At 39.6% G+C, this 24,781-nt stretch overlaps 1 protein-coding gene across 1 annotated transcript in view; it reads right to left on the reverse strand.

Annotated features, from left to right (window-relative positions):
* PDZRN3 (PDZ domain containing ring finger 3) overlaps positions 1-24,781 on the reverse strand; it is a 217,414-nt gene that overhangs the window by 28,354 nt on the left and 164,279 nt on the right. Inside the window, exons 4-5 of the mRNA XM_063291596.1 lie at positions 5,582-5,829; positions 1,412-1,499 (exon numbers count right to left, since the gene is read on the reverse strand). Of these exons, the coding sequence (XP_063147666.1) occupies positions 1,412-1,499; positions 5,582-5,829 (336 nt within the window). The remainder of the gene's footprint in view (positions 1-1,411; positions 1,500-5,581; positions 5,830-24,781) is intronic.

The raw sequence follows: 24,781 nt of genomic DNA on the forward strand, positions 1-24,781 counted from the left end.
ATATCCCCATACCAAAAAAGGGAAACACTAAAGAATGTTCAAACTATCGAACAGTGGCACTCATTTCACATGCCAGTAAGGTAATGCTCAAGATCCTGCAAGGTAGACTTCAGGAGTTCATGGAGCGAGAATTGCCAGATGTACAAGCTGGGTTTAGAAAAGGCAGAGGAACTAGGGACCAAATTGCCAAAATCTGCTGGATAATGGAAAAAGCCAGAGAGTTTCAGAAAAACATCTATTTCTGTTTTATTGACTATTCTAAAGCCTTTGACTGTGTGGACCATAAAAAATTGTGGCAAGTTCTTAGTGGTATGGGGATATCAAGTCATCTTGTATGCCTCCTGAAGAATCTGTATAACGACCAAGTAGCAACAGTAAGAACAGATCATGGAACAACGGACTGGTTTAAGATTGGGAAAGGAGTACGGCAGGGCTGTATACTCTCACCCTACCTATTCAACTTGTATGCAGAACACATCATGCGACATGCTGGGCTTGAGGAATCCAAGGCTGCAGTTAAAATTGCTGGAAGAAACATTAACCATCTCAGATATGCAGATGATACCACTTTGATGGCTGAAAGCGAAGAAGAACTGAGGAGCCTTATGATGAAGGTGAAAGAAGAAAGTGCAAAAGCTGGCTTGCAGCTAAACCTCAAAAAAACCAAGATTATGGCAACCAGCTTGATTGATAACTGGCAAATAGAGGGAGAAAATGTAGAAGCAGTGAAAGACTTTGTATTTCTAGGTGCGAAGATTACTGTGGATGCTGACTGCAGTCAGGAAATCAGAAGACGCTTAATCCTTGGGAGAAGAGCAATGACCAATCTTGATAAAATAGTTAAGAGCAGAGACATCACACTGACAACAAAGGTCCGCATAGTTAAAGCAATGGTGTTCCCCATAGTAACATATGGCTGCGAGAGCTGGACCATAAGGAAGGCTGAGAGAAGGAAGATCGATGCTTTTGAACTGTGGTGTTGGAGGAAAATTCTGAGAGTGCCTTGGACTGCAAGAAGATCAAACCAGTCCATCCTCTAGGAAATAAAGCCAGACTGCTCACTTGAGGGAATGATATTAAAGGCAAAACTGAAATACTTTGGCCACATAATGAGAAGACAGGACACCCTGGAGAAGATGCTGATGCTAGGGAGAGTGGAAGGCAAAAGGAAGAGGGGCCGGCCAAGGGCAAGGAGGATGGATGATATTCTAGAGGTGACGGACTCGTCCCTGGGAGAGCTGGGGGTGTTGACGACCAACAGGAAGCTCTGGCGTGGGCTGGTCCATGAAGTCACGAAGAGTCGGAAGCGACTAAACGAATAAACAACAACAGTAACTGCTTCATCCGTGGCACATGAAAATATATTAACATATTTGTATATTAAATGACTGCTTCAAGTTATTACACATACCTCTAATTCTAGGTCCTCTCTGTCCATTTCTTGATGAATGACTCCCATGTAAACATTTGGGTCATAGTATTCATGCCCTGATGAATGCCTGGGAAAATAAAGCACAGTTTAGGTTATCTCTCCCGGTTATAATTAACATATTAATCGTCCCCCAGTCTCATGGTAGATCATCACTAATATGTCAGGCGTGCATCCAGACTAATGTGCAGCCGGTGATCAATGGCATTGAGGAGGTTAGCACATTAAACAACGACCTACCCCTTAAAAGCAACAAAATATAAAAGCTGTCTTGCTTCCTTAATGTAATGGCCTCTCCAGGTGGGGTTTGCCAACAGACAGAGGAGCATTTATTCCACCAATAGTCTTGTAGAGACTAGCAGGAACACAATCAGGCAAGACACAACTGTAGGGAAGGCAAAGCTTTGGAAAAGGTACTGTGTGAATGACGACACACTCAGCTGAGATGGGAGAAAAGGGTAACATGCATGAGAGTGATATCAGGAGGGAGAAGCTATATTCTACTGCAGATGAGGCAATCTTTGGTGGCTGGGGACGCGCCGTTTCATTTTTTTTAAAGCTGCCAATAGCTAGAGAGGCAAGGGCTATGATTAACTATGTCACTGAAGATGGGATTCTTGCTCTGTTTTCTCCATCTGTGCATGGGGAGGGTCCTGGGAGGTTTAGACTATAAGATGCAGGACGCCTATTTGTGTCTTTGCATAGCTATTTTTCTATTTTTGGAAAATCAATGGGAAATTGTAATTGTTCAGCAGCATGCTTACCTCTGTTCCACTGGAAAGATCATGGGGTGAAAGTGGGCAACTAATCTGAAACCCTTAAACCCTTTAAAAAAAATGTCCTGCATTTTCTTTGGCCATCCTCATTTAATTTGACAAAAAAGACTTTTTTTTTCCACAGAAGAAAACACTGGAAGGAATTATTAGCTTGTGCTTTTTCTTTTTCTTTTGCACTTATTTCAAAGCAGCCAAAGACTGCAGAAAAGTGTTCTCTCTTTAATTATATAATTCTCTCTCTACCAGTCTATAACTTCCAGCCTTCTTAACTCCACCCAAGGAAGGACATCATGAGGGAAAGTTTTCCTTGGAGCTTATTCAGATCAAAAGGAATGATATCTAGAGATGCCACGGCGTGAGCTGTTGGGAGGGCTGCATAGATACATAACATGAAGAAAAGCAACCATCACCAGGACTTTGCCACCTCACAGCAATAAAGTAAACAAGAAAACAAACATAACAAAAAATATTAAAGAACACTGGGGATGAGATAATAAAGCCCACATCTCTGGTAGAAGAAGAAAACTTTCGTAAATGTGAAAGTCAGATTTTGTCACAGTTTTTAAAGAATTGGAACATATGTAGGGGAGAGCACACGTGTGCAGGATACTATTTTAGTTGCCCATTGTATTAGCCTCTCAAAAGGAGACCAGCAAGAGGAGGACCTGACAGCACTTGCCAGTGAGCGTATTTTATTTTTCTGGTAGTTGCGTAAGTTCTTACATTACATTCTAATAGACTCCGATACACTGCTTCTATTGAGAAAACCAGGGGGAAATGTGGAGGACATTTTCTTAGCAACCACTCTTAACGACCACCCTTATCATCTGCAACTACAGGAAAAGGAAATTATGGTGGCAAAGTCCCTCTAGTTTCTAGAGGTGGAGGGGAAAGGGAGTAAGAAAGGGAGAATAAACAAAAAGTGCACAATTATTTATATCTTATTTAAAACGCTAAAGCTGCCTTCATAAAACAGCCCAGCTAAAACCTAGCAAATGTTTGGACCAAGGATCTGATTACCTGCTTTTTAAATTCTTTTCTTGTTTAGAAAAGGATGACTAATGTTTAAAAGTAAAGTACAGTACTAGAAAAAAGATCTTACAAGTTAAAATAGCAATACTGGTCTGAAGAGGAGGGACAACTAGCACTCTTAAATTTTTTTCTTAATATTAGCATGAGAGATTATTTAAGGACATTCATAATGGACTTTGGGTTCTTAAGGGATACAAGGGAGCATTACATCATGTTCTTCCAAGATCTCAGGAATCTTTCTGCCTCAGGTTCAGAAGGGCCTATATATCCTAAAGACAAAAGAAAGCCCAGTTTCCTATCTGAGTAACTGAAACCTTGTGGAAAGACGATCCTAAACCCTATGTAAGACCTGCTACTGCAATTTGCTTTATGGTGCCTTCCTAGTAGTAATGTCATTGCTAGCTTTCATGAACAAGACAGGAAACAACCAGCACTTTACTTTTTGGGGGGCAATTTTCTATCATTTTTTATTTAGTGTGGAAGACTATATCAAGTATCCCAGGGGGTTGTTCATAGATTCACTAAGAGATATTCCTTGTTCTAAAATATGAGTGGTTTATGTATTTGGTAGAGTTTATTTACCTACTTATTTAGTAGTGAATACAAAACTGCTAACAATTATTAAACAGTAGGTAGACAGTGATTTCCTTAGTTTTGTTTACTTATGCATATAAAACCATTAGCAATAATTAAATATTGTCTATAGATAAAATATACTTACTCTTTTACTTATTTCTAGGTAAAAAGCCATTAGGCTGCCACACCTGGAGTGCAAAAATGACCGCTAGATGGCAGGAAATACAGCTTACTGTGCCTCTTTGCAGCCATCCAGATTGTTTCAGCACATGGTAGGCTAGTAGTAATTAAACACTAAGTATGTTCATGGAAACATAGCTAATGAGCATACTGCATTGGTTAGCAACATGTTTCCAAGACAAAACCAACATGAGGCTTCTTACTCATAAAGCAGTAAGTTGTTTAAGTTGCCTGAATTATTGCAGCTCCAATATGGTAGCGCTGGTGTAGCCCTGGGAACTCCACAGGACTGCATTTTCTCATTTTGGCCTGCCTCCACTGTGAGATCAGACAAAAAAGGCCTTTTTTTGCTGAGATGTTTTGCTTTTTCAGTAACTGCACCCCATGAATGGTTAGTTTAGCCTTATTTCTTTTTAGCTTCAATTGCCAAGTGAAGAAAATTTTGTTGAGGAAGACTTTTAATTGCTCAGTCTTTTAAACCAATTCTGAGGCTTCAATTATATGTTGCTATTTCTGAGTTTTTGTGATTTTGCTTTCATTTAAAAGTTCAATTGCTGCTGATAGCCTAATTGACCATTCCTAATTTCATTGAGTGTTATGGTAAAAATGGATATTTGGAATAGAAATAATTTGAGTAAAAATGTAATCAAAATGTTTCTCCTCTAAAGTCCTCTGAAAACATTAGAGGAGAAACATTTTATACGAATTCTTCAGACACTGTATAGTTTCTCCCTGAAGATTTCACAGAAATAGCCCCCAGAAACCACCACCACCACCATCTGAAATAAGGACATCTTCAGGAACAAATTCATCCATTCACAAAGGTATTACTTGATAATTCAACATTAATTCCTATTGTTTTTGTAGTTATTTTGGCTTACTGAACAAAATGGCACTTACCTGAAACATTTCTAACACCCCCCCCCCCATTACAGAGCTTGATTATATCTCATTTATAGGTCCTCAGAGAGGAACTGGCTTAATGGTCCATGCAAATTTGCATGTGAGTATGACATACTATTTTATTTTTAATTGGCTTGCTACTAGGCAGACTGTTGTGTAGAGTTACCTGACCTGGAATGCCAACTGAAGAATTAAGCAGATGAAGAAATGGGATTATTTCTTTCCATCTAGTAAGTCAAACAAATGAATCCCAAATCGGCAGAGGAATGCACTGACATGTCTAGTGATGTGATGTCCTAAGGATGCAGGGTTTTTGTTTTTCAAGAGTGCAGATTTAAAGTGTAAAATAGGTATGTTAAGCCTAACAGATAAACTCTTATTTTTTATGTGTGTGTTTGGAATGGAAAACCATGTTGCTGAATTTCATCAGATGCAATCTGAAGTTGCTTTGAGGGGTGAAAAATGAATGCTGGCTCCCGCACTGCCCACACATACAAAGAAGAGATTGCTCATTTAGAAGGGACTGACTTCTGGAATCCACCTCACCAAGTTAGATATTAGCATTTCAGCTGCTGAAGACACTAATGTATGACATTGAGCCCTTCTGGGTTATTAACTTGTTTTGGTGAGTAGTATCATCCATGGCGTAAGGTGAAATTCCAGCATTACAGAAAGTAGTACTTACTCCTCAGGTAAGAGATATGGATCCAAGACTGGTGGGGTGGGTGAGCCCATCTTGGTTAGAGCCATGATATGTTCGAAAGTAATCTCAGTCTGCGTGCCCATATCTACCAAGAGACACTCATGAGAAGGGCTGAAGACCTTGCTGCGTGGTGCTCTTCGCAGGACCTGCACTACAATGGGATCTTTAGCTGTTTTAAAGGCTTCTACTGCTTGGTCATGGGTTGCCTTGGATAAATCTTTCCCATTTACCTGTGCGGGGAGAAAACAAAACCGAAGAAAACAAGAAAGGACATTTTATTTATTTATCAATCAAATTTTATCACTGCCCATCTCCCCCCCAAAGGAGGAACTCTGGGCAGTTTACAACAAAAATGAAGTTTGAAATTCAATACCATTATAAATACAATAAATATAAATATAAATAGGCAATAAAAATATAAAATGAGATAAAATCCAGATGGCCAAAATTGTATCTCAGTCTGTGAGTATAAAGGGCCATTTGTTTTCCTTTCACAGAAAACAATTTGTGAAATAAACATCATCTCCTGCCTCCCCACCCTTCTAAAGATAAATGCATTTCTAATTGATAGACGTTGATTTTGGAATCCTTACACTCCCATGTGGTGTGCATTAACAACAGCTGGGATAAAACCTTATGAAAAAAGGCTTGTGTGGCTGGCCTTGATGAGGAACCTTTTCTTTTCTTGTGCTGGCAACTTCTAAAAAGGCTAAGCAGGTTTTGTTTTCACCTGCATGCATGAAAATATTCAAGGGATGAATTTAAGCATCTCTTGCTTAAATTTAAGCATCTCTTGTGCTGTTGTGCACATTATCAGAGGTGAACAGGTTTAAGCTGTATTATCACAGCTGCTTTGGTTTGGCTGTCTTATGGAAAAAGAAGAACACAATATTAAAAGGGAAAGGAGCCGCATCCATTAATAAATAACAGATAAAAGCCTTAATAACCTCGAAAGAGGAGTTTCAAACTGCCAGACTCATTTTAAAAATGCCATGGAAAGTTATTTCTGTAACTGGTAATCTAACCTGCCAATTATAATATTAATCTTCTATAAGATTGTGGAACAGAGAATAGTTAAGATACACATAGCCTAGACTTCTACATTAGGAAAAATCCTGGTATTGGCTGTCAGCATGGGCCAGGACTGCTTTTCCCAATGTCCTCTTCAGCCTTCCTGGCTGAGAATTCAACACACCTGGAAGACACCTGGTTGGAGAGGACCCTAGACGCAGCCTCTTCAAAATTGCTGGGTTACAACGTTTTTCCTTTTAAATATCCCTTCTGGCTAACTGTCAAAATGTTATGCCATTTCTATTTAAAGCCTCTTTGAGATGAGAAAGCATTTTGTTGTAACACCTACTCTTGTTAATTCATAGTGAAAATGCACTTCAGAGATACTCAGCTGGAAGAGCTAAACTGCATGAGCATCTGGTGCATCTGTCTAGTGGAGGTGATGCCCATCACATATCATGGATGGTTCTACCTGCTTCCCTCAATCATTTCAAAAGGTGATCTAAGGCTCCTTCTCCCACATCCTCTTTGCAGTATGTTCTACATTACATTTTTTCTCTTAATATTCCAGTACTTATGCTGAGTCTTGTTCAAATGTGGTTCTAGTCCTCCTGCTCAGATCTAAGTCCTACTCTGTCTTCTTGTTAATCTATACTTTCCCCCAGTTCACGGGCATAAGGAAATAAATAATTTGTGGGATCAATTTGATACGTACATAAATTTGCTATTATATCAATAGCCGGACTCTATAATTATAATAGCCAGTGACTTTAATGAACATATGGGCCAAACTAATGCCCTTTTGCAAAATTATTTTAAATGGCCAATGTCCCCTAAGACCGATATGGGCTGCTTACCAAGCAGATGATCTAAAGACCAACACTGTAACATTGCAGGATTTTGTTTGGCTCAACTTGTGGACAGTTTAGATCTAGTTATACTTAATGGCACTGTCAAGGGCAATATAAAAGGGGACTTTACATTCTGGCAGCCTAACAGGGCCAGTGTCCTTGATTATACCATGATTTTCCGGAACTCTGTTCATTTTATAGCTTACTTCTGTATTGGAACTCACTCTGATAGTGATCACTTTCCACTACTTTGTCTTTTTGACTCTAAAACAAATCTTGAATCATTAGAAGTAGCCCGTTGACCCACTGGCATGACAACAAAGGGATGAGTTGTCTGGGCTTTTGACCTAAGAGCCCCTGCTTCAAATGCACACCCAAGGCTGCTCAGCTGATTCCTATGAACAAGTAGTGTCACTATATCAGTTAATTATTGCTAATCTCCCAATTCTCCTGACAAGTTTTTCAAAGCCAGTGCTGTTTATGCACATCAAAGGTCCAAACCTTTGTATGATAATGATTGCATCAAGGCTAAAAAGGTTCTCTTAAATGCAATGACCTCCTTTTGTCAGGAACATACTTCGAGTGCTTCTCAATTACTTAAGGTTCAGAAAAAAAATTATACAGACCTTTTGTAAATAAAGAAAAGGTGGGCTATAAGACAGAATTGGAGGAATGTAATTTCAGCAGCAAAACTTAAGAACTCCCCTTGGTTTTGTCATGTAATCAACTGGTCCCTTATAGATAGATGTTTTAGCCCTATCACACAAATATCTGCAGATAAATGGGAGGATCACTTCTGCAACAACTTTAAAAGGGAATGTGGTAATCTCAGGCGTGATTCCCTCTTGTAGTGACCTCCCGGATTGGCTGTCCATAGCTGAGGTTGAAGATCTTACTGCCCAATTAAAACCAAGTAAAGCATTTGCAGGTGATTTCATCCCCACAGAATTAATAAGGAAAAACAAGATTGGTGGGCCCTGGTTCTGGCCACCCTATTCACACACATAAACAACACAGGCCAACTTCCATCTGATTGGAATCAGGCTATTGTTGTACCGTTATACAAAAATAAAGGAAATAGAGTTGACCCTACAAATTATAGGCCTATGAGTTTATTAAACACAATAAGTAAATTTTATGCCAGATTTTTATATCTAAAATTAGTGGATTGGGTACAAAATGAATATCACTGCTTGATTTAGAGGGGAACAATCAGCATTAGATCATTGTGTGGTTCCCCATCATTTGGCAGAAAAATATTTTGTGCCCCCTCAAGTTCCCTTTTTGCAACTTTTGTTGATTTTAAGTCTGCTTTTGACCTAATACCAAGGGAGGGACAGTGGGACAGTGTGGGACAGTGTGAGACAGTCTACTATTGATTAAAGGCTGTTCCTATTTATTCAGTCACTTTACTCAAATACCTCCCTGAGAATTAGATGTGCTCCTTGGGGCCATTTATCTAAAGCAGTCCCAACTTATAGAGGTGTAAGACAAGGTTGCATATTAGCTCCACTACTTTTTAATCTATATTTAAATCCAATAATCCAAGCACTTGCTGTTTCAGCCCATCACCCAGCTATTTTAGCTGATTGTGCGATTCCAGCATTACTGTAGGCTGACAATATCGTTATTATGTCTACTTCACAGGTGGGAATGAGAAAAGCACTTAAGGCACTGGCTTTATTCTGTACAGGACAAAAGCTATCAATAATCAGAAAACCAAAGTTTTAATGTTGCCCGATGTTATCATAAAATTCACAAATGGCAAATAAATAGGACTCAAATTGAGCAGATGCACACCTACAAGTAGCTTGGAGTGCAGTTCCATGCTTCTCTGTCCTGGAATGCTCACCTTTTTTTACCAGGAAAGTGTTGCACAGCATACCTCTACAGCTATTGTAAGATTTCACCATTCAAAAAGATCTCATTATATCCCTGCAGCTTGCAAGGTTTTCCAAGCTAAGGTAGTCCCTCAGCTTCTTTATGGCTCCCACATTTGCTCTTTTGCAAAGCTTAACATCCTTGAAACTATTCAAAATAAGTTTTTTCCAGCCATACTGATGGTTCCAAAAAATATCTAAAATGCCATCTTATGTGCAGAGGCAGGTATAGTCACACTGGATGCCAGAGCATAGTTTCTTCTTATTACCTTCTGGCTAAAGTTAATCCTGCTTCCTATAGGTTTGGCTCCATTAGTATTTAGATATCATTTTAAATGATAATGGCTTGTGCTCATTAGGTTTTGATAATGCTAGAATTGCCCTCAAACAACGAATCTGGGATATAGATCTCCAAACAAATTTAAGCAAGGTGTCACACCCCAATATTTATCACATTCTTCCAAAAGGGTTCACTTCAGCCTCCTATTTATCATCCATTACGATTCTGAAATTTTGTAAGGCCTTCACTTTAGCCTGTCTGGATGCATTGCCCTCAGCAGTCCTTTTTGGACATTTTAAGTGTACTCCTATGTCTCTCCAGTTGTGTCAATGTCCATATGGTGATGGCTCAATAAAAACTCGTAAGCCACATGCTATTCTGCTGCTGCCTATATAAGGACTCTAGACAGACCTTCATTTAGCTGATCTTGAAGAAATTTCTGGGTAGAAAGTATGATTTTTACTTAATGTTACTTCTTTCAGATGAGGACTCAAAAATATCTTCCCAAGTCTCCCAGTTTTGTGCTACTATTTGTACAATACACGGCACCATTAATTAAGTTTGGAACTTCTTATAATTCTATTTTTATTCTGTTTTATTTTATTATATCTGTTCTTAATTATTTTTAGATCCTAGTATACTTATTGTTTTTCTGTTACATACAGTGTATGTATGTATGTATGTACGTAACAGTTCTACTATTATTTTATTGTATCTGGCCATAAGGCTGTAATAAACTAACTGATTGATTACAGGATTTTGTTGTTTTGTTGTCCAAGACAAACTGAAACACTGTGTAGTGAAACTCTCAGCAACTTGTGAATGTGGCTTACGTTCAGAAATTCATAAAGAATTAAATAGTACTTCTAGTCCCCTTGTTGCTGTTCTAAATCTGCAGATTACAAATGCAGCAATACCAGTGTAGTCACATCTGTATTATGAGTTAGAAATTGTTGAAAGTATCCCTTACAGCTTTTCCTTTTAAAAACAATCAGTTTTATAACCTTCCACTTCTCCCACTCATCCATATATCCATCAGATATGAATATGCGGTGTGATGAAGTAGCTTCAGAGATTTTTTAAGGAAGTCCAGTTAGATGATTTAAATACAGAAGGTACAACAAACTCACACAGAGAGAAATGTTCTATACAGCATGTCCGAAGCAACATGCCAACCACAGTTAATGATAATGGGTTGCTCACTTTCCCCTCCAAGTCCCAATTTCTAATGAAGAACAGGATGCTACGGGCAGGAGACTTTTCTAGTTCAAGGTTTGCTCATCCATGGGACAGGAACAAGCTCATCTTGGTGCCTCTTGAAAGAAAGCCTTTTTTGTTTTCAAAGGTTCTCTTCTCCACATCTGCTACCAGATTCAACATTTTCCGGTCAAGATGCATTATTACTATTATTACTATTACTATTATTATATTTTTATCCTGCCTTTTATATATTTTGGGCATCTCAAGGTGTCAAACATAACTAATACTCCTGCCTCCTAAGCCCAATCAACTAACCCATTTTGCATACCGTGTCCTCAAGGAAAAGAACTAGCCTTGTTATCAAAGAATTCTCCGGCTCTGCAAAGCAGACTTCCCAGCATTGGATGGCTGCAATGGCCAAATCTTGCCCACTGTGGCGAGTCCAGTTAAGGGAAACAGGACTAGTGATGTTGTGACACTTAACCAGTATTCTCCTGGTAAAAGGATTCATGGGATACTACGCAATTTGCTGAAGAAAATGGTGGAGACTCTGCTCCCCACATGGCAATTTTTTATCCAGTTAATGTGACGTGTGTGTTTCCAGAAACATCAAAAAGAAGACCTGAATAGGCTACTAGCTGACTGGGTTAAGTCCTTAATGAGAACAGGACTACTGAGGCATTAGATCAATGGCTGCACTGAGATTTTAATCAAGAATGACATGAAATCAGATTGGTTGTTCTGTCAGATGTGTTTTCCCAGTTCAGTTCTACAGGTTCAATTTGTTATCTGAATTTTACTCAGAATGTTCTCAGATGAACAGAAGCCATAAAAAGAAAGGCTTGTTATGCAGAAACACTTGCTTCCCTCAAGTTATGATCCACCCCAATTGCTCATAAAGCTTTTATGTATAAGGACTGCATGACTTCAGCAAAGTGGATTTACATTAGAGTAGAACAGACCGAATATCTGAGGTTGCTTACTGAGCAATGACTGCCTGTAGTCAAGGAGCATGCACATCAATAGCCTTTTCAAAAGTTATTTAAAAAGATCACACTGAGTTCTGAAGACTTACTGTAAATTAGTAAGGCATTAGGATAGCATATTTATGAAGAAAAATAATGGGTATCAAAGCAAATCTCTCAGTTCCTAATTTTTTAAAACCTAGAGGTTTTTTAATGCACGTAACTAGATATGGAAACATTTGAAATCAGAATAAAGATGAAAAGTACACCTGCTCTGGATTCATTGTAAAGCCTGACTTTGGGTCCTCTGCTGACTATTTATCCTCATTGTGAAAGTATAACCTTACCCATCTGCTGAATATATTATACAGTGTGTATATCTATCATCCATCCATCCATCCATCCATCCATCCATCCATCCATCCATCCATCCATCCATCCATGAATCTTAACATATTACTGCATTCACCTATACTTTGGCAAAGCAGTACATGTTGATGCAAACATCTTTCAATTCAACAGTGTCATATAAACCAGTTTTACTCATCCAAGATTTATCTGTTTTGCAGGCTAAAGATGCTTCACTGTCCAAATGCCTTATTTACACCTGAACACTTGGAAAGAACATGATGATATACAACATCTTTGTAACAGGTTTTGCATTGCTGCAGTGCCAACATCAGTTACTGAAGAAGGGACTTGCAATATCTGGTGTACAGCTTACCCCAATAAATATTACAAACATTATTAATAAGAGATTGATTAATCATCTTTGTTGTAACACTTGACTGGCCTCATCTGTAATGACTATCAGTTATCTCAATGTAGATGTGTATGGATGTATATATATGGATAAAGATTAAAAGGAATATCTGAAATATAAACATGCTTCTGAGAATGTGCAGGGCGCTGTCAAACAACATCAAAACCATAACTTGTACCTACAGTACATAACTAAATTCAGGGGCTAGAGTTCCCAAGTCCCAGCCTCTCGGTGTCTAGAACTACAAAGCAGTTTTGGTCTATTTCAAAATTTACATTCATATAGTTCAGCTTTTGTTTATCAGGTGTGCTTTCATTGTGTAGAGTCTGCAACTCACAGAATGCCTCTCCTTCAGTCTGAAACCCTTCAGATATGTTCAGTTTGCAACTCTGATGATTTTGCTTCCCTAGCCTTTGGAACTGTGGTGCTGGAGGAAAATTCTGAGAGTGCCTTGGACTGCCAGAAGATCAAACCAGTCCATACTCCAGGAAATAAAGCCAGACTGCTCACTTGAGGGAATGATATTAAAGGCAAAAATGAAATCCTTTGGCCACATAACGAGAAGACAGGACACCCTGGAGAAGATGCTGATGCTAGGGAGAGTGGAGGGCAAAAGGAAGAGGGGTTGACCAAGGGCAAGGTGGATGGATGATATTCTAGTGGTGACGGACTCGTCCCTGGGGGAGCTGGGGGTGTTGACGACCGACAGGAAGCTCTGGCGTGGGCTGGTCCATGAAGTCACGAAGAGTCGGAAGCAATTGAATGAATAAAAACAACAGCCTGACACATTCCGTATGAGTGGAACTTGTCAGATCCCAACATTTACCAGCCAGCATGGTTTTCACCTAAATTTTTGGGAGAGCACCAGGTTGGGGAAAGTCAGCACTCACATATTTCTCTCCCATTTTGGCAAAATTGTCTGCTGCAGTTCAGGTCTTTGGAGGGAGCTATGACATGCTGCAGGAGGCCATGTTTCTCTGTGAATCTATTAAGGAGGCACAAAGGCAACCCAGACATCCGAACAACACGTTGTTCTAGTCAGCTAATAGGCAGAACCTGAAAACAGGATATTAGGTTTCCATAGGAAAATGTTCTCATAGGAGGGAGAAAGGGGTGCTGCTGGGTGGGCAAATGAAAGGAGAGTCTTTAAATAGAGAAGGAATTCTGGGAAGAGGAAGGAGAACTTAGATGGAGGAGGTGTCATGGCTGGCAACATAACATGGATTTAGTCAGTGATGGCGATTGTTCTTTTGGTGAAGGGCAACATTTGATGAGGATGCTGAGATGGATGAAGCAGAATTGTTGGTTTAAGAGGAACCTGAAAATTGCTGAGGTGGATCAGGAGAAGTTAGGGATCTGTGTGGGACAGAATCTGCACAACGCAGGGGGCTCTAGGGAGAACCAGAAGAGGAAAATTAGATTTTAAAAAACGAAAGTACTGCTCCCAGCCTGAAAGAGAGAGAATTCCAGACAGTATCTTCAGACTTGTCTTAGCTTTAAATATTTAAATATTGGTAGCTTAGAGTCTTTTGAAGTGGGGTAGTTTACGGAAGTGTTAAACCAGCACTATACAGTGAATACACAATCACTGTATACTGTATACTATTATAATATATGTTATTATTAATGTATATTATTGGCATGTATAATGTTCAGGAGAGTTCCCTTCCTTGCTGGTTATTAGTAAAAGTGGACAGGAGAAGGCTAACTGGTTAAGGAATGTTGCTGAAATTGAACATAATAGCTGTTTGATTGAATAAAAAGCAGGGGGGGGGGGAATCAAGAAAAGCATTGTGTTGCATCTGTCATCAAATCCTGAGAACTTACAAAATATCCATGAGAGGAGCACCATCTCTTTCCTATGCCCATCCTAGTCTTTACATCAATTTTATACAAATATTTTGGCTGTGTGAAAAGAGCAGGTGACAGAATAGGTAACAAATGCCTGGCAAGAATTGATGGAAATAGGAGGAGGAGAAGCCAATGGGTAAGGTAAAGGGACAGGATCGAAGAGGTTAGTGGAATGTCCCTGGAAAAGCTATGAGATATTACTAAATGTCAGGTCAAGGTGGTATTTTTTCACATGGTCAGGGGACTCCAGTTTGATTTGATGGTGATCAACTAATACAAATAATTTCCTTCAAGACCTGCTGAAGTCTGTGGTAGGTTATCTCCCAGCTAAGCATTTTCTCCCTGCCAATCATTTCAATGATAATTTTAAAGGGAGCAATGCTTTAAATTATTATATGTTTTTTGTTTATTCGTTTAGTCGCTTCCGATTCTTCGTGACTTCATGGACCAGCCCACGCCAGAGCTTCCTGTAGGTCAACACCCCCAGCTCCCCCAGGGACGAATCCGTCACCTCTAGAATATCATCCATCCACCTTGCCCTTGGTCGGCCCCTCTTCCTTTTGCCCTGCACTCTCCCTAGCATCAGCATCTTCTCCAGGGTCTCCTGTCTTCTCATTATGTGGCCAAAGTATTTCAGTTTTGCCTTTAATATCATTCCCTCAAGTGAGCAGTCTGGCTTTATTTCCTGGAGGATGGACTGGTTTGATCTTCTTGCAGTCCAAGGCACTCTCAGAATTTTCCTCCAACACCACAGTTCAAAGCATCGATCTTCCTTCTCTCAGCCTTCCTTATGGTCCAGCTCTCGCAGCCATATGTTACTACGGGGAACACCATTGCTTTAACTATGTGGACCTTTGTTGTCAGTGTGAGGTCTCTGCTCTTAACTATCTTATCGAGATTGGTCATTGCTCTTCTCCCAAGGATTAAGCGTCTTCTGATTTCCTGACTGCAGTCAGCATCTGCAGTAATCTTCGCACCTAGAAATACAAAGTCTTTCACTGCTTCTACATTTTCTCCCTCTATTTGCCAGTTATCAATCAAGCTGGTTGCCATAATCTTGGTTTTTTTGAGGTTTAGCTGCAAGCCAGCTTTTGCACTTTCTTCTTTCACCTTCATCATAAGGCTCCTCAGTTCCTCTTCGCTTTCAGCCATCAAAGTGGTATCATCTGCATATCTGAGGTTGTTAATGTTTCTTCCAGCGATTTTAACTGCAGCCTTGGATTCCTCAAGCCTAGCACGTCACATGATGTGTTCTGCGTACAAGTTGAATAGGTAGGGTGAGAGGATACAGCCCTGCCATACTCCTTTCCCAAACTTAAACCAGTCCGTTGTTCCGTGGTCTGTTCTTACCGTTGCTACTTGGTCATTATACAGATTCCTCAGGAGGCATAGAAGATGACTTGGTATCCCCATACCGCTAAGAACTTGCCACAATTTGTTATGGTCCACACAGTCAAAGGCTTTAGAATAGTCAATAAAACAGAAATAGATGTTTTTCTGAAACTCCCTGGCTTTTTCCATTATACAGCGGATATTGGCAGTTTAGTCTCTAATTCCTCTGCCTTTTCTAAACCCAGCTTGTACATCTGGCAATTCTCGCTCCATTAATTGCTGAAGTCTACCTTGCAGGATCTTCAGCATTACCTTACTGGCATGTGAAATAAGTGCCACTGTTCGATAGTTTGAACATTCTTTAGGGTTTCCCTTTTTTGATATGGGAATATAAGTTGATTTTTTCCAATCTGATGGCCATTCTTGTGTTTTCCAAATTTGCTGGCATGTAGCATGCATTACCTTGACAGCATCATCTCGCAAGATTTTGAACAGTTCAGCTGGGATGCCGTCATCTCCTGCTGCCTTGTTGTTAGCAATGCTTCTTAAGGCCCATTCAACCTCACTCTCCAGGATGTCTGGCTCTAGCTCACTGACCACACCGTCAAAGCTATCCCCAATATTGTTATCCTTCCTATACAGGTCTTGTGTATATTCTTGCCACCTTTTCTTGATCTCTTCTTCTTCTTCTGTTAGTTCCTTGCCATCTTTGTTTTTGATCATACCCATTTTGGCCTGGAATTTACCTCCAATGGTTCTAATTTTCTGGAAGAGGTCTCTTGTCCTTCCTATTCTATTGTCTTCTTCCACTTCCATGCATTGCTTGTTTAAAAATAATTCCTTGTCTCTTCTGGCTAACCTCTGGAATTTTGCATTAAACTGGGCATATCTCCCCCTATCGCTGTTGCCTATTGCTTTCCTTCTTTCTTGGGCTACTTCTAGTGTCTCAGCAGACAGCCATTTTGCCTTCTTTGGGATGTATTTTGTTGCCGCCTCCTGAACAATGTTGCAAACATCTGTCCAGAGTTCTTCCAGGACCCTATCTACTGAGTCCAGCCCCTTAAATCGATCCTTCACCTCCACTGCATATTCCTTAGGAATATTAGTGAGCTCATATCTAGCTGATCTGTGGGTCTTCCCTAATCTCTTTGGTCTGATCCTAAATTGTGCAATAAGAAGTTGGTGATCTGAACTACAGTCAGCTCCAGGTCTTGTTATACTGTATAGATGTCCGCCACCTTTGACTGCAAAGGATGTAGTCAATCTGATTTCGGTGTTGTCCATCTGGGGAAGTCCATGTATAAAGCCGTCTCTTAGGTTGTTGGAAGAGAGTGTTATGCAGAGTGAGTTGTCTTGGCAAAATTCTATCAGCCTATGTCCTGCTTCGTTTTGTTCTCCCAGGCCATGCTTACCTGTAATTCCAGGTGTCATCTGACTGCCCACCTTATCATTCCAGTCTCCTGTGATGAAAATAATGTCTCTTTTAGGTGTATTGTCCAGTAGGTGCTGCAGATCCTCATAGAACTGATCTACTTCAGTTTCTTCTGCATCTGTGGCTGGGACGTATATTTAGATCACTATGATGTTAGATGGCTTGCCCTGAGTTCGAATTGAGATCATTCTATCGTTTTTTGCATTGTATCCAAGCACTGCTTTCGCCACTTGACTATTAATTATGAAGGCTACTCCATTTCTTCTGTGGTCCTCTTGTCCACAGTAGTAGATCTGGTGGTCATCTGATGTGAAGTGGCCCATTCCAGTCCATTTCAGTTCACTGATGCCCAAAATGTCTATCTTTAATCTTGACATCTCACCAATAACCACATCCAATTTGCCCTGGCTCATAGATTTTACATTCCAGGTTCCAATGGTGTGTTGATTCTTAGAACATCGGATTCGACGTTCACCACCAGCACCGTCGGCCGCTAGCTGTCCTTTCGGCTTTGAGCTAGCTGTGTCATCACGTCTGGGGCTAGTTGAGCTCATCCTCTGTTCCTCCCCAGTAGCATTTTGACCATCTTCTGACCTGGGAGTCTCATCTTCCGATGGTATACCGACATATCTCTGGTTGTACTGATCCATTTAGTTTTCTTGGGAAGAATACTGGGGTGGGTTGCCATTACCTTCCCCAGGGATCGCATTTAGTCTGACCTCTCTGTCATGACCTTCCCGTCTTGCGTGGCCCTTCAGGTTTAGCTCATGGCGTCACTGAGGTGCTCAAGCTCCAGCACCACAAGATGACGATCCTTTTCTGAAGATTATTCTAAGTATTAGGCAACAACTATGGAACTATGGATAAAGTCACTGAGCTTCTAGTCACCATCTAATGAAGTACTAGAAAATTCCTTTGCTTAACAGTGTGGTGTATACAAAAGTGTTTTACTTTGTGTTTCATCAGAAAGACAGAAGGTGGGAACCACTTGTCCTGATTTGAAAGGGTCTTAATGTATCCCAGCAAACTAATTATAGCTTGTTCTTAAATGAGGACAGAATGCCAGACTATACCATTCTTGCTTTATGACTCTTCACCTCTTTCCAGGAAGTGGGCAAAGTCCAAGAAACATAGAGTCTGTCTGGAGCTCAATTCATATTCCTGAAAAAGCCATTCCCAGCCTTCTTCATTTTACCCTGCCCATCTGTGTTTGCTTGTCCTAGACTGCTCTCGAGTTGAACATTTTTGACCTGCCTGTGAACTTTGCTATAGCAAAACGGGACAGTCTTGAACACAATAAATGTAGCTTCCAAAGTTCCTGTACAATTAAAATGCAGCGCTGATCCCTGGAAGCAGGGTGGATACAAATATAAGTACTTTTATGATTTGTGAGTTCTAAATTAGAGCAGACGAACAAAGCATCTTATGGCAACATAAAGGCTAACAGATTTATTGTAGCATATGCTTTTGTAGTGTTGTGGCTTTCACAAAGCTTCTGCCTCCATAAATCTATTTGTCTTTATGGCATCACATTTTATTGTTCTTGCTGTTGCAAGATGGCTGCCTCTCTGCAGCTGAAGTACATATCCAGACAGTGCTCACATCCCTGATGTGATCCTCCATGACTCACTTGACCATAAAGCCATGCATATTTCTGGTTCCAGTGAGATATTCATTTGCTTTTTGGCAGCTTGAGGGAGTTTTTACTTTTATATGGTGTGAATGTTACAAATATGTGCTTGGAAATATATCTGAGAACGCAGGTAATGCTTTGAAAACACACTAGAGTATCACTGGCTTCAGGTGCCTCTCAAGTGAATTTAGCTGCAATCCTCATTTTGCTGTTTTGAACATTCATTAATTTGTTCTATTCATCTCTATCCTTTCCCCCAAGGAATCAGTGATCACATAAACAAATTTCTATTCTATTATCTTCTTTAGGACACCCTTTTAATGTAGACTGAGAGACAGTGGCTACAGAATCACCAGATTAGCTGGTGATTTGAATTTGGATTACTAAATTACTAAGTAGCTTACATCTGACAGAGCTCAGTCATTTCCTTGGCTTGGAGAGCTCAAGCAGAGGGTTAAAACACAAATGTAGGAACTATCGTGACAAGTCAGTTATTTTTTTCAGGCCCATTTGAGATCTTACTCTGTGTCAATGGATGCAACAAAGAGGTCCTACTTTTCTGCTTCCATTGTATCTGCATAAAACAGAGTAGCAACGTTATACCTTATGGTACAACACCACCTCCATCAAGATATTGGGTTCTGGGAGTGACAAGACTGATTTGCTTCACCTTGGACTCCAATATGGGGGCAGTTCATTGGGAGGCAACCTCAATAACCACATGTCAGGTTTATATGAATACTTTATAGTTTGTAGATCTCAAAGATGTAGACTGGGTGTATGTAGAAATGAGGACCATTACTTGTTTACTCAACTCTTGCCTTTCCTGGTTAATTAAATCAACCAGGATGGGACTAATCCCACGGTTAAGGGGGGCAACCAAAGCCTCCTTGAGATACACTCCTATATGTCTTAAGGAGACAGTGTATAAAAACTTTATTTAAAAAGCCTTCTGCTAATCTGAAAGACTTTCTAGCTACTGTATAAGTCAATTCAAATGTTTTCTGGATCAATTTCTATCAGGGTTCTGTCTACGGTATACATGGGGTGGGGAGTGCATCCCCATTAGTTCTCCTGAAACTAATGGGGATGCATTCTCTCTTGGTGGTTTTTGATACCATCAACCAGGGTATCCTTCTAGATCATCTGGCAAGATTGTTTTGCATTGCTTCTGGTCAGATTGTGCAGAGAAGATGGTGCTAGGAGACTACTATTCAACACCCAAATCACTATCCATGGCATTCCTGGGTTCTATCTTGGCTTCTATGTTTTTTAAATAGCTGCGTGAAACTGTGGGGAAGGTCATCCAGACCTCTAGAAATGAGTGCCTTCAGTATGTCCAGCTCTATTTCTCCTTGCCATCTAACCCCAGCAAAGTGATCAGTACCCCTGAATGTTGCTTAATTTCAATAATAAGATGGATGAGACAGAACAAACTGAAATTAAAGCAGCTTCCTGAGAAGACAGGGGTGCCATTGGCCTGGAAAAATCTGGACTTGAGGAATGAGGTGAAATTTACCCAGAATTGGGTTATGCTCCCTCAGAAGGAGCAGGTTCATAGTTGGTCTCTAGCAGTCACTTGACTTCCAAGTGGTGAGGAATGCCCTGGTTGCCAAATGCTTATCAAGCACAATTCAAGGTGTTGGTAGTGACCTCTAAAGCCCTAATACTATTTTCTTCTGCCATGAAATTTCCAGCTATCAGATCAGCTGGAGAGGTCCTTCTGAAGTTTCCCCACAGCCAGAGGTCAGACTATCTTATACATGGGAAGGGCCTTCTCTTGTGCAGCACCCAGGCTATGGCATGCAGTCCCTAAGAAGTGCCCACTCTCCCCATATTTAGGAACCTGTTAAAAACATCTATCTTCTGCCAGGCTTTTAATTAATAATCTATTTATGTTAAAGTTTGATTTTTGTTTGGATTTTAATTGCATTAATGCTGTTTTTTTGTTTGTTTTAAACCCTTTATTGTAATAAGCTGTCTTGATTGTCAAATAGATAAAAAGGTGGGACATAATTTTTATATAATTCCTGTACTCTGAGTTCTATTTCTCCTTGTCTCTCACATGAATAGGGCATATAGTATGAACAGATGGAGAAACTAAATTCAATATATATCCTATTCTTCTTGTTCTTCTTGTTTCCCTTGCATGGTTGCAGAATCTGCCTGTTTTTGCACTGCCATCCCCTAGTTCTTATGGGACAAGGGGTGCTTTTTATCAGCCGGCTTATCACAGAACCACTTATTTTTAATTAAGGCTACGAGTGAGTGACTGGCCAAGATTACCCAGCTGCCTTAGGGAGGACTAGAAGCTTATCTCTCCATTCCTAGTTTAGCACCTTACCCACTATACCATGCTGTCTCTCTGCCATATATACATGTAATTGCTTAATATGTATAATACATAAACTGAATAATGAGAAATGGAAAGAGCCTGTTGGACATAGTAAAGAAAAGGAAGGGTATAAAAGAGGGGTTCGGGTAGATTTCAAAAGAGGTAAGAGAAAATTGGGAAATAGAGCTGAGGCATGGGAAGAAAGATAAATATATATGATAAGGGTGTAGGAAAAAACCTACACATAAGCAGAAAATGCTATGCTATGGCAAAACGATAATGGAGATTGGGGGAAAAGGGTAAATTAATAAAAACAAATAACTGGGTCAGCTGAGATAGTAGCACTGCCTTCTTAGATTAATAGAAATATAAAAGTAGCCACCAGAGTGATCCAAGCTGGGTACCTCTAATCCAGAATGTGCAGCCAACCTGGGAATTAACATATTTCTGTTTTTCTACACTCTCCGTGTAAACAATTGGTGTTGGCTGCAGCTGCAAAAATATAAGACAAAGGAATGCTCAATTTTGGTCTGGTCAAATTAAATATCATTAACTCACTCAGTTGAGCTCATTACTATTTGTACTGCTGTAAAATTAAGCCCAATTCAATGTTTTCAGTTAGTGGAAGAAATGCTGATTGTGTCCAAAGTTTTATTATTTACCATAAATGAAATGTGAAATGCTAATGCCTGAGGTTTAGCAGTGATCTTTTCCTTAAAAGACTAAGTAATTAGGGTGACAAAGCAATCAGAATTAAAGCATACAGAAACAACCCATGTTATATCGAGTGTGACATCCTGAGATGTCTGATCGCTGTTAGCAGAAAAACACTTAAATACTACCATGGTCCAAAGTTAATGAGAACTATGGAAAGTATTCTCTAGTCAAGTCTTCCTATAATAAATACTATGCAGGAAAATTCTGTTCTGGATTTTTTTTATTTTTATTTTTTTGGCCACTTCTCATTCAATTGGATGGAGAAGAATTTGCTTTCAGCATTTATTTCAACAGAGAAGAGCTTTTTGATAAATTCTCAGTGGCCTGGTAGAGTTGTTGTACTTAATTTTGTCCTCATTTCAACAGCTTTCTTGACTGAAGTTGTTTTGCTTCTAATTTTAAACAGCATAAGTCATTGACATTTCTAGAGTAAAGTAAAAAGCATCGCCATCATTTCTTTGGCTTCACTGTAGTTATATGTATGTGTGTCCACCGTGCATGGGCCTTGGAGTTCAGAAAGAATGCTCCGAACTAGAAAGATAACAGTAGCAAACACAAATGAAAAGTTAATGAAGTGACTTTTATGTCTGTAAGTTAACAAGAGGTTTCATCACAGTTTTACTTGGGTTAGTCATGGGATTCATACCTGACTACTACAGCTCATTAAACTAACCCTTATTTATTCCAGAGCCATGTGGGGCAAGGACAAAGAATTGTTGTTCAAAATGGCTATTCAAATGTACTAATCATCCAACTAACTCCTCAGTGTCAAGACTGGGGTGCCCTTGACTGTTGAGACCATCACCCAGAATTCCCCAGCCATGTGGCTTCAAATGACTTTGGAGGACATTAGTGGGAAAAGACTGATTTACAGTGAAGGCAACCTTAACTTTGGAGATGAGGTAGCCATAGTTATGAGGAAAACTGCATGTGTGGAGCAACAAGATACCTTGAACTATCTGCGCCTTGGGTTTTAACAATTGCAAACAAACAATTTGAGCCACCTGCACAGGCTGCTAACATTCAAGATGCTCAACAACATGCACATCGTTTTTGTACTTTACCACTTTTCTTCATGATAGCCATGACTTGATAGAAGACCAAGTCAAAAGACTCTAAGTTTATATGAGTTTGGTGTGTTCCTGTTTTCCCTTCTCCCTCCTTGTTTTCAGTTATCTCAGAGTGATATTTAAATGGAACTCAGTACTATGGAAGCTTTCATTCTCTTTCATCATGACAAGAGTGGGTTGGATGTCTGACATACTAAATGCATATTAGATCTATCACATGGGAATATCTGGGATGACTGAAACCGTCATGCTAGGTATGGAAATAAAATCAGTCATGTGAATCAAACATAACGCTACTGCTTTCTTGGGAGTTATTTAGATTTATATTAATGTCAGAACCGTTGACATCTTGCCTCATATCCTACTAGCAAGAAACCTCCGAACACTATTAGTGAAAAATGAGATATTCCAAGAAGATGCCTACCTTGCCTAAGGAATCCAATTATAATGATCACGTAAGGTATAAAGAAGATCATCAGAAAAGCACATTCAGACCTATAATTCTTTGGTGGGGAAATATTTTAATAAATAGCAACTCACTTCCATGACTCATAAAGACTTATTTATTTATGGAACTTATTTATTTATGAAATTTCTGGGCAGCTTACAAAATACAATGACGAAAACAGAACATTAAAAACAAAGAAAATACATTGCCAAAAAAGGAACATCTGAAAAAAGCCCACAACCATTCAAAGGACAAAAACACCACCCCGTGGGCTTCTCATCCACTCCGATTCAAGGCCTGGGGACAGATCCAGGATTTCAGGCCTTATTTAAAGAGGGTCAGGACAAATCTTGGGGGAAAGGATTCAAAGATGGCAATGTTACTATTATCACTGGCACCCTATATAGGTGGTGATCTTCTCCATGGTTTAAAAGAGTGCATTTTGAAATTGCTAGGCTTAGTCATAATGATGACTAAGGGTGTGTGCATGTAAGGAAAGTCCTTGTATTCTGAAGATCACTGGCTTTGTAGGCATGAGTTGACAATGAATATTTGTCTCTGGCAAAGAGACATACTCTACTTACTGCCTGGAATTTACGACTGTGAGGACCAATGTCAATGCAACCAAAAGGAGTTCCATTCTACAACAACGTATCAAAGTATAAAACTTTTAAGTTTCTCTATGAGTCCAGATTGAAGAATGCAAAGGCTGCTAAAGCACATAATCATACATGAATCTCTCAACCGGAAAAAAAAAAGATCTGTTATTCTGTACTTCATCCTCAGAGAGGTTTACTGGAAACCATCTGTTCCAGTTTGCTCTATTCGTATTCTGTCTTTCCTGCTAGCTAAAGGTGGACTTGAATCTGGGTCTCTTCAGTCCTAGTCCAACGCCTTAACTACTGTACCACATTGGTTGCCCTCTTAATACGTGATTGTGGAACATCTGGACAGATATTTTTAAAAAAATGAATGCTTCACCTTCAGGCAACCCTGGCCTGATCAATCTTTGCATTATATTGTATTGTAGGAATAGTTTGCAGAAATTGTATTGTACTGTAGGAATAGTATGCAGCCACATATGTGTTTACAATTGAAACAACAGAAGTAAGTGGGGGAAAGGTTTTATCTCTACAGTTTCCTAAAAATTGTGCTTGCTCTCTCACTGATCTCGTAACAACAAAAGGGTAAATTAATAACAATAGACAATTGCTTTTTCACTGAAGGCTCTACAATAAAATAAAGGAACTCAGATGGAGCGGAATTCAGCAGCACTAAATTTGGTTTAACTTCTTAATGTTTCTTAGGGGTTTGCAGACAGCAAATATTCTTCAATATTCTTCAAGAATTATTGACCACATACCTCAAATATACCTGCTATAATTCAGTAGCCGAGCACAGACTTTACATGCAG

This window comes from Candoia aspera, chromosome 2 (assembly GCF_035149785.1).
Source record: "Candoia aspera isolate rCanAsp1 chromosome 2, rCanAsp1.hap2, whole genome shotgun sequence".
Lineage (NCBI taxonomy): Eukaryota > Metazoa > Chordata > Lepidosauria > Squamata > Boidae > Candoia > Candoia aspera.